Below are 12,553 nucleotides of genomic sequence, written 5' to 3' on the forward strand. Positions count from 1 at the left end.
GTGGTCATCACTGCCCTGCATTTCTCTGTATTTTTGTCACCTGTTTGCCTTCTTAAGCAACATAGAATTAAGCAACATATTCTGTCACCTGTTTGCCTCTTAAGCAACATGGTCAGACACAAAAGAATGCACACTATGTGAGTCCACAAGTTTTACCTGTTGTTGAAACTTGTGGACTCACATAGTATGCATTCTTTTGTGTTTGAATTCTTTCACTCAACAATATATTTTTTTAGATTCCTTTATATTGCTCAGTGTAGCTTCAGGTCATTCATTTTCATTATTGTATAGTATTTCATTATAGAAACGCAGCACAATCTGTTTATCCACTCCACCGTTAATAGGCATATAGACTTTGACATGATTTGGGTCTGTGTCCCTGCCCAAATCTCATGTTGAATTGTAATCCCCAATGTTGGAGGAGGGACCTAGTGTAAGGTGATTGGATCATGGGGGCAGATGTCCCCCTTGTTGTTCTCGTGACAGTGAGTTCTCACGAGATCTGGTTGTTTAAAAGTGTGTAATACCTCCCACTTTGCTCTCTTTTTCACCTGCTCCAGCTATGTTAGATATGCCTGCTTCCCCTTCACCTACTGCTGCAATTGTGTTTCCTGAGGCTTTCCCAGCCATGCTTCTTGTATAGCCCGTGGAATTGTGAGTCAGTTAAACCTCTTTTCTTTATAAATTACCCAGTCTCAGATCGTTCTTTTTGTTTGTTTTTTGAGACAGGGTCTTGCTCTGTTTCCCTGGAGTACAGTGGCACAATCTCAGCTCACTGCAGCCTTGACCTTCTGGGCTCAAGTAATCATCCCACCTTAGTCTCCTGAGTAGCTGCGACTACAGGTGTGCACCACCACACCTGGCTAATTTTTCTAGAGATAGCGTTTCACCACGTTGCCCAGACTGGTCTCAAACTCCTGACCTCAATGGATCTGCCCACCTTGGCCTCCCAAAGTGCTGGTATTACAGGTGTGAGCTATGGTGCCTGGCCTCAGGTAGTTCTTGAGTGAGTGGTTAGTTTTTCGCCCTTAAGTGTGTATGTTAAATTTGTGATTAAGGATTTTAATAAGATGGATAGAAGATGGATCCACAGTAATTTAAACAAGTGAGATTGTTTAAATGAATGGGAACTGAGATTTTCTGTGTTTGTTTGAAATCCTATTTTCATTTCTCTTCCAGTTATTCAGTTTCTTTTGATCTCTCGGGGTACAGTAGAAGAAATAGTTGTATGAGCATGAGAGTGTGTTCAGGCCAAAGTTGTATTAATAGTTTAGATATAGTCAGGAGTAAGACACTTAACATTTAATGTAGATAGACTTAGATTTTTAAGTTGATCCGTGGCTTATGGAACATAAAACGGGAAGCAAAGCACAGGCTCTCAAACAAAGTGCAGTTGTGTGTAACTGTTTACATCAGTTCCAAAAACTGCATTTGCAAGTCCAAATTTACATTGCTTGAGCTAGTAACCTCCTTGTCTCTAAAGAAGTGGCCCTCGGGTACTGGATGGTGGTCATGGTTCTGGGTTTTGTGGAGAACTGGCAGGAGCGGGCACATGCGGCAATCAGCTGGGCAGCAGGTTCGGGTGTGCTGCTGTGTAAACAGGCTTCAGTGTGTGTGTGAGGCCAGAGCCATTGGCGCCAGTGTTCTAGGCATTTCTTCCATCCTGCCTGCTGTTTTGAGATTTCATTTTATTTACATTTCTCTATCATTAACATTAACAAAAATGATATTGTTAATTAACAAGTCTTCACATTCTTTGAGAGAGTTTTGTCTTTTCTTGTTGAAAAATAATAAATCTCTATACCTGCTGGCCTTGTCTGTCTGGAGGAAGGGGGAGGGTAGATTACCTTCATGCTCACTGACTGTATCAGTGATAAGTGAAATTGATTCTTTCCCCCAGGCCTGATTCAGCAGGAAGCATCCCAGACGCCAACCAACATACTGCCAGGAGTGACCTGCGGTTACCGGGGCCTGTTTTATCCCAGTGCTAGGCATTCTGTGAGGATGTGCAGCACTGGGGTAGACCGGAAGGGCATTCTGGCTAACCAGGTAGCTGTGGTCACAGGGTCCACCAGTGGGTGAGTGCTGGATAGCCCATGGGTCCTGGCCCCTCACAGGGTTCCTGGCTTCCACAAGGACTCAGGGTTGCAGAGCAAGATCTAGCCTTCTTTGCTGATTTCCAGGGCTGGGTAGAGGAAGGACGGTGGGGAGGGGCTGATGCTGACTCATGCTCTCTATCTCTGCCCCTAGGCTTCTCTATCGCCCGGCGTCTGGCCCAGGATGGGACCCATGTGGTCATCAGCAGCCGGGAGCAGCAGAATGTGGATCGGGCTATGGATGAGCTGCAGAGGGAAGGGCTGAGTGTTACAGGCACCGTGTGCCATGTGGAGAAGGCTGAGGACCGGGAGCGGCTGGTGACCAAGGTGAGGGGGAAGGCGGTGGAAGGACACAGAGAGGGAAACATGAAGAACCTTTCCTTCGCTGCTCAGCCCTGGGAGGGGGTGGGGGTCTAGAATGTGTCCTGAGACCATGACTGTGCCCAGGCTGCCCAACAGACCTCATTGCCCAGAAGGTCTGTCAGGAAATTGGCCTGTTTGTGAGAGGATGCTCAGCCTATCCCCAGGCCCTGGGAGAAGGTGAGGGAAAGCCTGAAGGGGGTGAGGGAGGTCTCCAGAGGGACTCCTGGAGGAGACCTTCATCCCTTGGGGACTGGCCCCAGGAGCCTGCCCTTGGGCCACCTAGGTCACTTTCCTTCAGGAGAGTTTGGTTTTCTGCGGAGCCTTGTAATAATTCCTGGCTGCATCTGCTCTGCAAGCTTTGCCTGAAGGCCTTACAACCTCCGCTGCTCTGGGAGGGAGAGGCCTCCTCAGGCCATCTCCATTCTCACCCAAGCCTTTCCCCACAGGCCCTGGAGCACTGCGGGGCCATTGACTTCCTGGTGTGCAATGCAGCGGTCAACCCTCTGGTGGGGAGCACTCTGGGGACCAGTGAGCAGATCTGGGACAAGGTGAGAGGGCTTCCCCAGAGAGGCGGCTGAGGGCCTGATGCCAGCTCTGTGCTAGGCTCCAGCACATGCCTATGCCCACCAAGACTCTCTGCTTCCCTCCGGAGGTTACTGGAGAACCAGGCTGCAGGCGGTAGTCCTGCCTGGCCAGCTGTCCCCCAGAATGTGCCTGGATGCTACTTTGTGGCTTGTTCATTCTTAAATCTGACCCCCACACTTTCTGCTTTCTTTACTCTTCTCATCCCTTTTGCATTTAATCATTTAGCAGATATTTATAGCTGTGTGCCAGGCGCCACCATTCCAGGCTCTAGGGATACAGCTGTGAATGGGTAGTCAGAATCTCTGTAAGAGTCAAGCACTTCTATGTGTTCCACCCTTTTGTGGGGGCAGATATGGGTAGTGTGTTTCTCTTTGGTGACCTGTGCCTCCTGCAGAGACTCTGTCTCTCCTGGAGGGGGACTCCTCACTGAGTCTCACACAAACCTGCTGTCAGGACCGGATCCAGCCATCAGCATTCTGGGGGCTCAGGCATCCCAGTCTGCTGCAAGTCCACTTAAGGATTCTGCCACCTTGTCAACAAGGGTCCGGGAGAGGCCTTATGAAATGCCTTGAAGCTCATCTTGGGCTTAGTTGTTCCTCAATGACTCCTGTTCCTTTCACTCTGATGTTTTGTTCTCTGGTCTCTCTGCCAGAATGCATCGTGGTGAATTTCATTCTTCCTGCCATTGTGAACATTCCCCACTCTGCCCTAAGCGCTGGGTCAAAGCATTTCCTGCCTGCTGGCCTTAGTGTGTTCTGCCTTCCCTAGCTCCTGCACTCTCATTTGCCAACATCATCTTCAGGCCATCCCCTCCCTTCTATCTGCCCTTGGCTGGGTGCCCTTGGCTACATCCTCAGAGATGATCTGAAATCTGAGCTCCCTGTAGCCCCTGCTGAGCAGCTTCCCCAGGCTCTTTAGCTATGTTCTTAATGCCTCCAAGGGATCATTTGTCAATTTGCAGCTGGGATTTTATTACTGACAGTCTGCTAACCCTCCTGAATCATTTTCCTGTTTAGTGTCTCAGTTCACAGGATCATGACTCTTTTTCCCGTAACTGTTTGCAGTCATCCCTTCTGAATCTGGGGGCACATGCCAACAATTGACCTTACTTTCTCTGATTCTCCCCTGTTCTCCAAGGACTTGGCATTCAGTGAGCAATTCTGCATCACTGGACAGAAATCATTGATGACTTGTCCCCGATTACATCTGCCATCATCTCGGAGGTGAAATTGTCACAGAATGAGTTTAGAATTTACCAGATGCTCTGCTTTTAACTGAATGCAGTTTTCAGTAGGAGTCCTGTAGGAAGAATTCCTTACCACTCATCTTATTCTTGAGCCAGTTTTGAGGCCATCTCCAGGCAGAGCCCTCCTTCTCCCCAGCATGTTGGGAAACTTGTAATCTGTCACACCACCACAACCACTTCGCCTCCATCCTTCTCCTGGCCCAGTGACTCTCCAGCGTGCACCCTCTTTCAGCTCATGGATAGTTCTCTGCTCAGGACTACTTGGCACACAGAGCTACTCTCCCTTACTTTCTAATGGGGCAGTTTTCTTCATCAAGGGAGGGAGTCTCACCTTTTCTCTGGCTTGTGTTTTGTTCCTGAGTCTAGGAGAGGCCTTACCTCAGCCCATCACTCAGCCTGATGCACATGGAGTTTTGGACAGACATCCTGTGGGCCGGCTGGGGTCTATTTTGACCAGAAAGCCCTTAGGGCTAACCTAACCCTCAATTCCGTATCAGGGACCTCATGGTGGTACCCCCTTTCTGACATCTGGGCCACTTCTTGCAGCCATGGAGGGATCATCCCCCACACTGGAAACCTGTTGTCAAGTGAGCCACAGCAACATTCAGCTGAAGTATTTCCCCTTCCCACATCCAAGGGATTGAGTGGGCATGGGATCGGGGAGTGGAAAAAACAGTGGACAGTCCTGGTCAGTTGCAGATGTGCAGTCTTATTCCCTAGAGATGCAGGATGCAGCTGACCTCCATCAACACAGATCCCCACAGGAGGGATTCCTGGTGCTATGTCAGTCCTGCCTGGACTGCCCCAGCTCCCAGGCTCTGCCTCTGCATCCTTCCTGCCAGTTCTTCTCTCACTTCTCCCCATTCCCAGACCCATCAGACAGAGCTTCCAAAGTGTCAGGATCTGTGTGACTTAGGCCAGATTTAGACTTCAGTCACAAGCAGGATCAGCATAGACATCTAGCTCCCAGAATGGTGATTCTCTATTGTGGCTACAGGAAAGCTCAGAGCCAAGTCTGCAATAATCGATGTGTGTAGGCCCTCACAGCCTGCATTTCTGTGACTGAATAATAGAATAAATGCTCGGTCCTTATCACATGCTGTGAACTGTAGGCACCAACCTCACTCTTGCTTTTTCTTATTTTTCTACACTGATTTTTCCTATTCTCCATTTCTTTACGCATAGTACCTACTTGATTTGTTTTATCCTGTTGCATTGTGAGTATGCCTTAAATTCTGTGGGGACAAGGCAAGAGCACAAGCAAATGAAAGCAGAGAGAGACAAAAGAGGCTCTTCTAGAAATCTCCCTTGCTTCTAGCACCTGCTTCTCCCCCATCAGGCTGTCTTCAGTCTTTCTCAGAGGCCTCTGCTTACAGTGTGTTGTTGTTGTTTTAAGAGCAGGGTCTCACCTCTGTCACCCAGGCTGGAGTGCAGTGGCATGATCATGGTGCACTGCAGCCTCAAACTCCTGGGCTTAATAGATCCTCCTGACTCAGCCTCCTGAGTAGCTAGGATTACAGATATGCACCACCACACCAGGCCAATTATTTAAAAAATTTCTTGTAGAAACAGGGTTTCACTATGTTGCTCACACTGTTCTTGAACTTTTGCGTTGAGTGATTCCCCTACCTTGGCCTCCTAAAGTGCTGGGATTACAGGCATGACCCACTGCCCCCTGGCCCCATTTTCTTTAAAAGGCCTGAACATTCCCTTCCTCGTATCAGTCCTGAACAATTCACATTTTCAGGGCTCTGCTCACAGGCCTGTGATTTAGCCTGTCTGCCTATGAAACCATTAGCAAATTGGAAACACCTCTTGCACCAGTGAGAAGGGGGATCAGTCTCTCACACTGCACATAAATTGGGTCTGCTGCACAAATTATAGGGCTCCAAGTGTCTCATGAGAGCAGGACCTGGGCTGACCATGTCTCTCTTCCCTCACCCATGCTCTGCTCTGATTTTAGATCCTAAGTGTGAACCTGAAGTCCCCAGCCCTGCTGCTGAGCCAGTTGCTGCCCTACATGGAGAAGAGGTATTGCAGGGTAGGGGTGGGGAACAGTGGGAGTTGGGGACCTGAAGTGGGCACAGGAGTGGAGTTGGGAACAGCCAGTTGTGGGTGGAGGACATAAGAGGTCTCTCTGGGATCTCCACATCCCTTATCTTCTTGTCCTGCCTCACCCTCTGTGAGGCTGCCATTTCCAATCCCAGTGGCTGCAGGATGAGAGCAGTATTCCAGGGGCCCAGGCATGGTCTCCTTGGCCTTGACATCAGCAGGTTTGGGACAAGGCTGTGCTTTAGCTCCTTGACCTTGTGGGCTGGTCATTCTCACCTTCTCTGTTTTCTGTTCTTACCAACTTAAAACCCATGACAGGGTTAGCCCTGTTCCTCCCCATATAGGAAAAAGCCTATCCCAGACCCCTCCTCCTGCCTGCTCTTGGTCTCCAGGGACCTTGCCTGTGTACCAGGTCCTGCAGATCTGACTGTACTCCTCACAGGCACACCCTTAGGAACTGGCTAGGGGCTGTCTTCAGTACAAGGAAAGTTCCTGACCATCACTTCTGGTCTCCCCTACTCCATCTGCTCCTTAGAGGTCACCCATTGATAGGCACCCACCATTAGCCTTGGGTGCCTCTTCACCATGCCCACTCTGCTCTCTCCTTCAAGCACCTGGCAAGAGAGGAAGCAGAATACAAGGGTTCTGAGCATGGATATTGTATTTACGAGAAATAGGGATGGAATCCCAGCTCTGCCACATATCGGCTGGTACTAAACCTCTCTGAGCCTCAGTTTCCTGAGCTGTGAGATGGGGATAGTAACAGGACCTATGTTGCTTCTGTGCGGGTTGCATCATTTAATGACCGCATGATAGTTTCACCATTAGTGGTAGGTCATCAGCTTCAGCTTCTCTTGTGCTTGTCTCCTCTCAGGAGGGGTGCTGTTAACCTGGTCTCTTCCATTGCAGCTTATATCCCACAAGTGGTAAGTGCTTGGTCCTTGTGCTCCTGAGTGGTGTAGGGTGAAGGGTAACTTTGTTCTCTTCCTTAGAGTCTCACAGGGAAAATGCCTGGGACAGACAGCCACCATCCTCCTGCTGTCCTGGGCTGAGCTTGTCTCCACATGGGTGGGAGGGCTGCTGGGCCTGTGAGATCCCTGTAGGTGAGAAATCCGGTGGATGCTTTCCTCCACTCTCCCATATCCTAATCACTCTCTCAATTCCCTTCCCAGGAGCTGGGTGTATACAACATCAGCAAGACAGCACTGCTGGGCCTCACCAGGACACTAGCATTGGAGCTGGCCCCCAAGGACATCTGGGTAAACTGCCTGGTTCCAGGAATAATCAAGACTGACTTCAGCAAAGTGGTGAGGATTGGGGTGTATCTTCCATCTTCTGGTCTGGCTCAGGGGAACCCTTCCCAGGGGCTAAGGGATAAAAGGGTGACTGAATCCCCAGATCAGCATGCCTATGACTGAGGTCCTTATTGTCCTCTGAACTCAGCCACGGTACCGTCCATCCATCCTGAGAAGATGCTGCTTCTTTCGAGAAGGGCAAACCTGCTCTAGGTGCCCTGTCTGGTGGCCTTCCCGGGGCTCTGTCCATCTCCTTGTTTTAGCAGCACTGAATCTCATCTCTTTCCATTGCCCAGATTCATGAGAATGAGGCTTTCTGGAACTCCTTCAGTGAACATTATCAGCTGCAGAGGCAAGTGGGGTTTGGAGATTTGGTGGTCCGTGTGTGGCTGGGCAGGGACAGTTGAGTCTATTGCAAGGGCAGATCCCTCCTTGTCTTCTGGCCATTCCTTTTGCTGAAACCTGGAGTCTACACTGCCCTGGAAGGTGCAAGTAGCCCTGCTATATCCACCTTGTTCCCCATGGAGACCACTCCCACCTATCATCCATGAGCCCCAGAGCAGCAGAACCAGAGTGAAAGATGCCTGACACTGTGTCCTCCTTCCATCCAGGATTGGGAAGCCAGAGGACTGTGCAGGAATCGTGTCCTTCCTGTGCTCTCCAGATGCCAGCTACATCACCGGGGAGAACATCGTGGTGGCCGGCTTCTCCTGTCGGCTCTGAGAGGGGTGGGGGTGGCTGTGCAGCTGTGGTCCCAGGCCCAGGAGCCTGAGGGGGTTTCTAGGTGATCATTTGGATCTGGAGACAGAGTCTGCCGTTCTGCCAGAATTTGGGGGCTTACTCATACTAGGCTTAAGGAGAAGAAAAACTCTTCAGTATTCTCCTTAGGATCTCTCTGCATGACTGTTATAGATTTGGCTGATCCAATCAATGTGTGGGGTTCTTGGTGTGGGGCTGGTGCTTTGAAGGAAACTTAAAGGAAAGGAGTAGAAGCTCAGGCCTCTGAAGGATCTTAGCTCCTCCTCTCTGTAATTTGTGCTTTAAGCTTTTTTTTTTTTCCTAAAATAAACTCAAATTTATCCTCAAGTCTGGAAGCATCTGTGAAGAGTGGAGCCCAGGGCATCATGGTGAAAAGAGGCCTCTACCGTCAGCTGCCCTGAGCTCGCCACAGACACACGGTGGTGGGAGTGAGTGCGCTGCCTCGCAGAAGGCTTTGTGTGTGCTGCATTCTCTGAACTGGGCCTGCTGGGGGCTCAGCAAGGTGGTGGTTGGCAATAGTGGAAAGATTCTGGGGTTCCCCCAGGGGTCCTCCAAGGCAAGCACTTCCTAACGTTTTCTGGGCCACACAGGCCTTTGAGAACCTAGAGAAAACAGTTACACTGAATCTTTTTTTTTTTTTTTTTTTTGGTGAGACAGAGTTTCGCTCTTGTTGCCCAGGCTGAAGTGTAATTGCATGATCTCTGCTCACCGCAACCTCTGCCTCCTGGGTTCAAGCGATTCTCCTGCCTCAGTGTCCCTAGTAGCCAGGATTACAGGCAGGGGCCACCACACCAGGCTAATTTTGTATTTTTAGTAGAGATGGGGTTTCTCCATGTTGCTCAGGCTGGTCTCAAACTCCTGACCTCAGGTGATCCGCCCTCCTCGGCCTCTCAAAATGCTGGGTTTACATGTGTGAGCCACCACGCCCAGCCCAGTTTTAACAAATCTTCTGCATAATTCCAGTTAGAAGAGAGTAGTCAGAGCTGACGTTCCTCTTGGGGCGAACACATAGCTGTCTTGGAAAAGGCCCTGTGTATTGTTCTGAGTCATACTCAGGGATACCACCCTCTGTGTATGCATACCCAGGCTCAGAACAGTGGAGAAGGAACAGTGGTCCATGAGTCATCCATGGCCCTGAGTTCTTGCCACCTGTAAGTGTTGTCCTGAACCAGTGCAGAGGGAGGAACTGAGACAAGGCTTCCAAGCTGACCCTTGGCCTTGGTCTCATGGAAGCCCTTCAACAATGCCTCCTCTCCACACCACCTGGGGAACGGGTCCTTGTTGTGTGAATAGTTAAATTACAAAAGCATTTGTGCATCTTACTACAGCTATGTATTGTGCCAGGCAACCTGGAGAACACAGACATAAATAAGACCCAACCTCCCTCCAGTTCCTTCAGTCTCGTGGGAAAACAGAAGGTAGAAAGCTCATCAGAAAATGAGCCAGAACATGTTTATTCATTTGATACATTTACTGAGTACCACTCTGTGCCAAGCACTGTTCTAGGAGCTTAAGGTATAGCAGTGAACACAGCAAATCATCACGGGATCACAGAGGACCATGTCTTCTAGTGAAGCTGGTGGAGGTGCCATTGGGGCTGAGACCTACTCATTAAACATAAGAACAAATTGGGTTGCAGGAATGCTGTCTTTCAGTGGGAAGGACAGGATCTGAACTGGTGGGACGGTTAATGGTGAAGGGACAAGCACACTTCTGGGCTCCTCAAGACATAGGCAGAGATATTATAGTAATGGACAAGACCAGAGTCTGGATGTGCTTTTGGCCCTCCAGATCCACTCCCCACCCTTCTCTGCCCTGCATGGTGCTGGGCTGACCTCTGCAATGCATCACAGAGGCTCCCTTGCCCTCCGGCTCCCAGTCCATGGTAGAACTGGGAGGGCATATGTTTCTCTGGCCTCCTCCCTGAAGGCAGTGGCTGTGTCTGCCTAGGATTATAGCTCCTGTGAGGCCATTCCCACCCCCCAACCACCAACTGGCTCCCTCCCTGGCCCCTTCAGGCTAGGAATCACTGTTGCTGGCTCCTGGCTGCTTCACTACCCTTTGCTGTTTCCTTTAATCTTGCCCACCTACTATTCCTTCATTCCATTCTCTTCAATTACTTCTTTGAATGTGGCCTGACAGGGGAGCCACAACCAGGTCAGAATGGGGCAACCTCTGATAGGTTTAACTACTGAAATCTTTCCAACCATCCCCATCCAGGCTGCCCTGGCCTCTTCCTTGGGTTCCTCTGGGCATTCCTATGACTCAGCAGCCAAAGGGTGAAGAGCTGAGTAGCAGGGGCCCCAGACTTGCTTCCTGTGTGGCCCAGGCCCTGCAGTAGAAAAGAGGTAAATGCAAGCAGATCTCTGGAGGTGCCTGGGACTCCCTGAGCATCACCTCTCTCCTCTTGGCCTTCTGCAGCCAGGCTCCCACTCCTTCCCAAGAACCCCATGGAAAGGAAGAGGAATGCAGTCACTAGGAAGTGAGTGGTAATTTCTCACTGGAGCAGAGACCACTTTTTCAGTTCCCCAGTGTCCCTACTTTCAAACCTGTTTCTGGATGTTGATGGGGGGAGGGTCCTCTGACTGAGAAGTGCCTGGCCCTGTCTGTTGCTGCTTCTCTTCCCACTGTCTTATTTTCTCCCTCCTTCCTCATGGAATTGGGCCACCTGCTGCTTCTGTGCTGGGCCTTTCTAAAGCCAGCTCTCCCTGCCTGGACATCTGTGCCATATCCAGGCTGCCCACCCTGGAAGGTGGGCACTACCATGCATCAGCCTCAGGCCACCCACCTCGATGGGCTGCTGAAGGAATGTATTCTTATGGAAGTACACCCCTCAGCCTGGTTCTCCAGAAAGCAGAGCTGGATGTCAAGGCTCCTGTGGCTTCTGGAGGAAGACAGGAAGAGCCAGAATTCAAACATGGGCTCCATTCTGTAGCCCTCCATGAGCCTTGCTGGTGGCATTGTCACTTCTTAGAGTAAGTCCCCTGGTGGAGTCGTTGCCCCAAACCTGCCCTGACTGGGCAGTAAGATTGGGAGCCTCGGTTTCCAAGAAATGGGGGTCCCCCAAATCCTTCCTGACTTCAAGGTGTGTGAGTCTCATCTAATATTTGGTTCACAGCCCTTCTCCATGCAGCAAATGGGTCTGAATCCCTCCTATGGCAGTGTGCAGGGGCATCCCAGGGTCCCAAGGGAGATTTGAACTAGCTACTGGGCTAGATGGAACTTAAAAAGAATCAGGACTGAACAGAATGTTGTCTGAGTCACCCAGCGCCCCATACCTGTTCCAGTGGATGAATTTATAGTGAAATCAGGCAACATAGACACATGCTTTTTCTAGCCAAAGTCAGCAACTCTGGAGTGAGGATGGAGGAAAATGGATAACAAGGTCTTTCTGGGTTTGGGACATGTCCAGGCCACAGTTCGTGCCAGGATGTCACCTGAAGTGGCCCAAAGGAGGGATCAGATCTCAGTGCAGGGGTTGGTGGGGATCCAAGTTCATCAGTGACCCAAAAGCATAAGGGCTCAGCACTGAGGCTTCAGTCAGTGTGGGGAAGTTTCTACAGGCCTGGATCAGCTGGTGAGGCAGAGCAAGGTATAGTAGGAGATGCCGCAGACAATGGAAGGCTGAATTCTCCAAGTGAGAAGCCCAGGCCTAGAGAGGTGGCTCAAAGGTTCTGCAGCTCTGGAACTGCCAAGGCAGTGAACATGGCTCTGCCACCCAAGCTCCAGCACCATGACCTTCTCCTACACCTTCAGGGCTAAGTGCAGAGAAAGTAACCAAGCAAAATGGGACAGTGTCCTGTAGGCTTGCAGGGGAGACACTGAGAGGGGGAGAGATTGGCTACAGAGAGGCTGGTGGATCTGCAGTTTGAAAGCAGTGCAGGGGACCGACCCCTGTCTTCCTTGCAATGAGAATAGAGAAAACTTGGACTTCCTAGGTAAGAGCAGAGAGATGTCACCAAGACAGAAAGCCCCATCTCTATACACAGTGGGGAGAAGAGGACTTTGCTCACAGCCAAGCAATGCTCAAGGGGAGGATTTGGAGTCCTGGTAACATGTTGTATGTTTATGTGTGTGCGTTGTGTGTGTTTGGTACAGTGGGACTGACCTTAGCAAGGGGAAGGGCTGGAGAAAGTGCAGGTGAGGATATGAGAGGT

The 12,553-nt window shown here is 50.4% G+C and overlaps 1 protein-coding gene across 1 annotated transcript; it reads left to right on the forward strand.

The window, feature by feature from the left end:
* Positions 1–1,503: 1,503 nt before the first annotated feature.
* DHRS2 (dehydrogenase/reductase 2) lies at positions 1,504–8,723 on the forward strand. Its single transcript, XM_037744288.1, has 9 exons — positions 1,504–1,576; positions 1,901–2,078; positions 2,246–2,423; positions 2,906–3,007; positions 6,254–6,321; positions 7,217–7,268; positions 7,515–7,649; positions 7,934–7,989; positions 8,249–8,723. The coding sequence occupies exons 1-9, from the start codon at positions 1,504–1,506 to the stop codon at positions 8,358–8,360; spliced, it is 954 nt and encodes a 317-aa protein (XP_037600216.1). The 3' UTR covers positions 8,361–8,723.
* Positions 8,724–12,553: the final 3,830 nt, after the last annotated feature.

This window comes from Cebus imitator, unplaced genomic scaffold (assembly GCF_001604975.1).
Source record: "Cebus imitator isolate Cc_AM_T3 unplaced genomic scaffold, Cebus_imitator-1.0 Scaffold170, whole genome shotgun sequence".
In the NCBI taxonomy this organism is placed as follows: Eukaryota; Metazoa; Chordata; class Mammalia; order Primates; family Cebidae; genus Cebus; species Cebus imitator.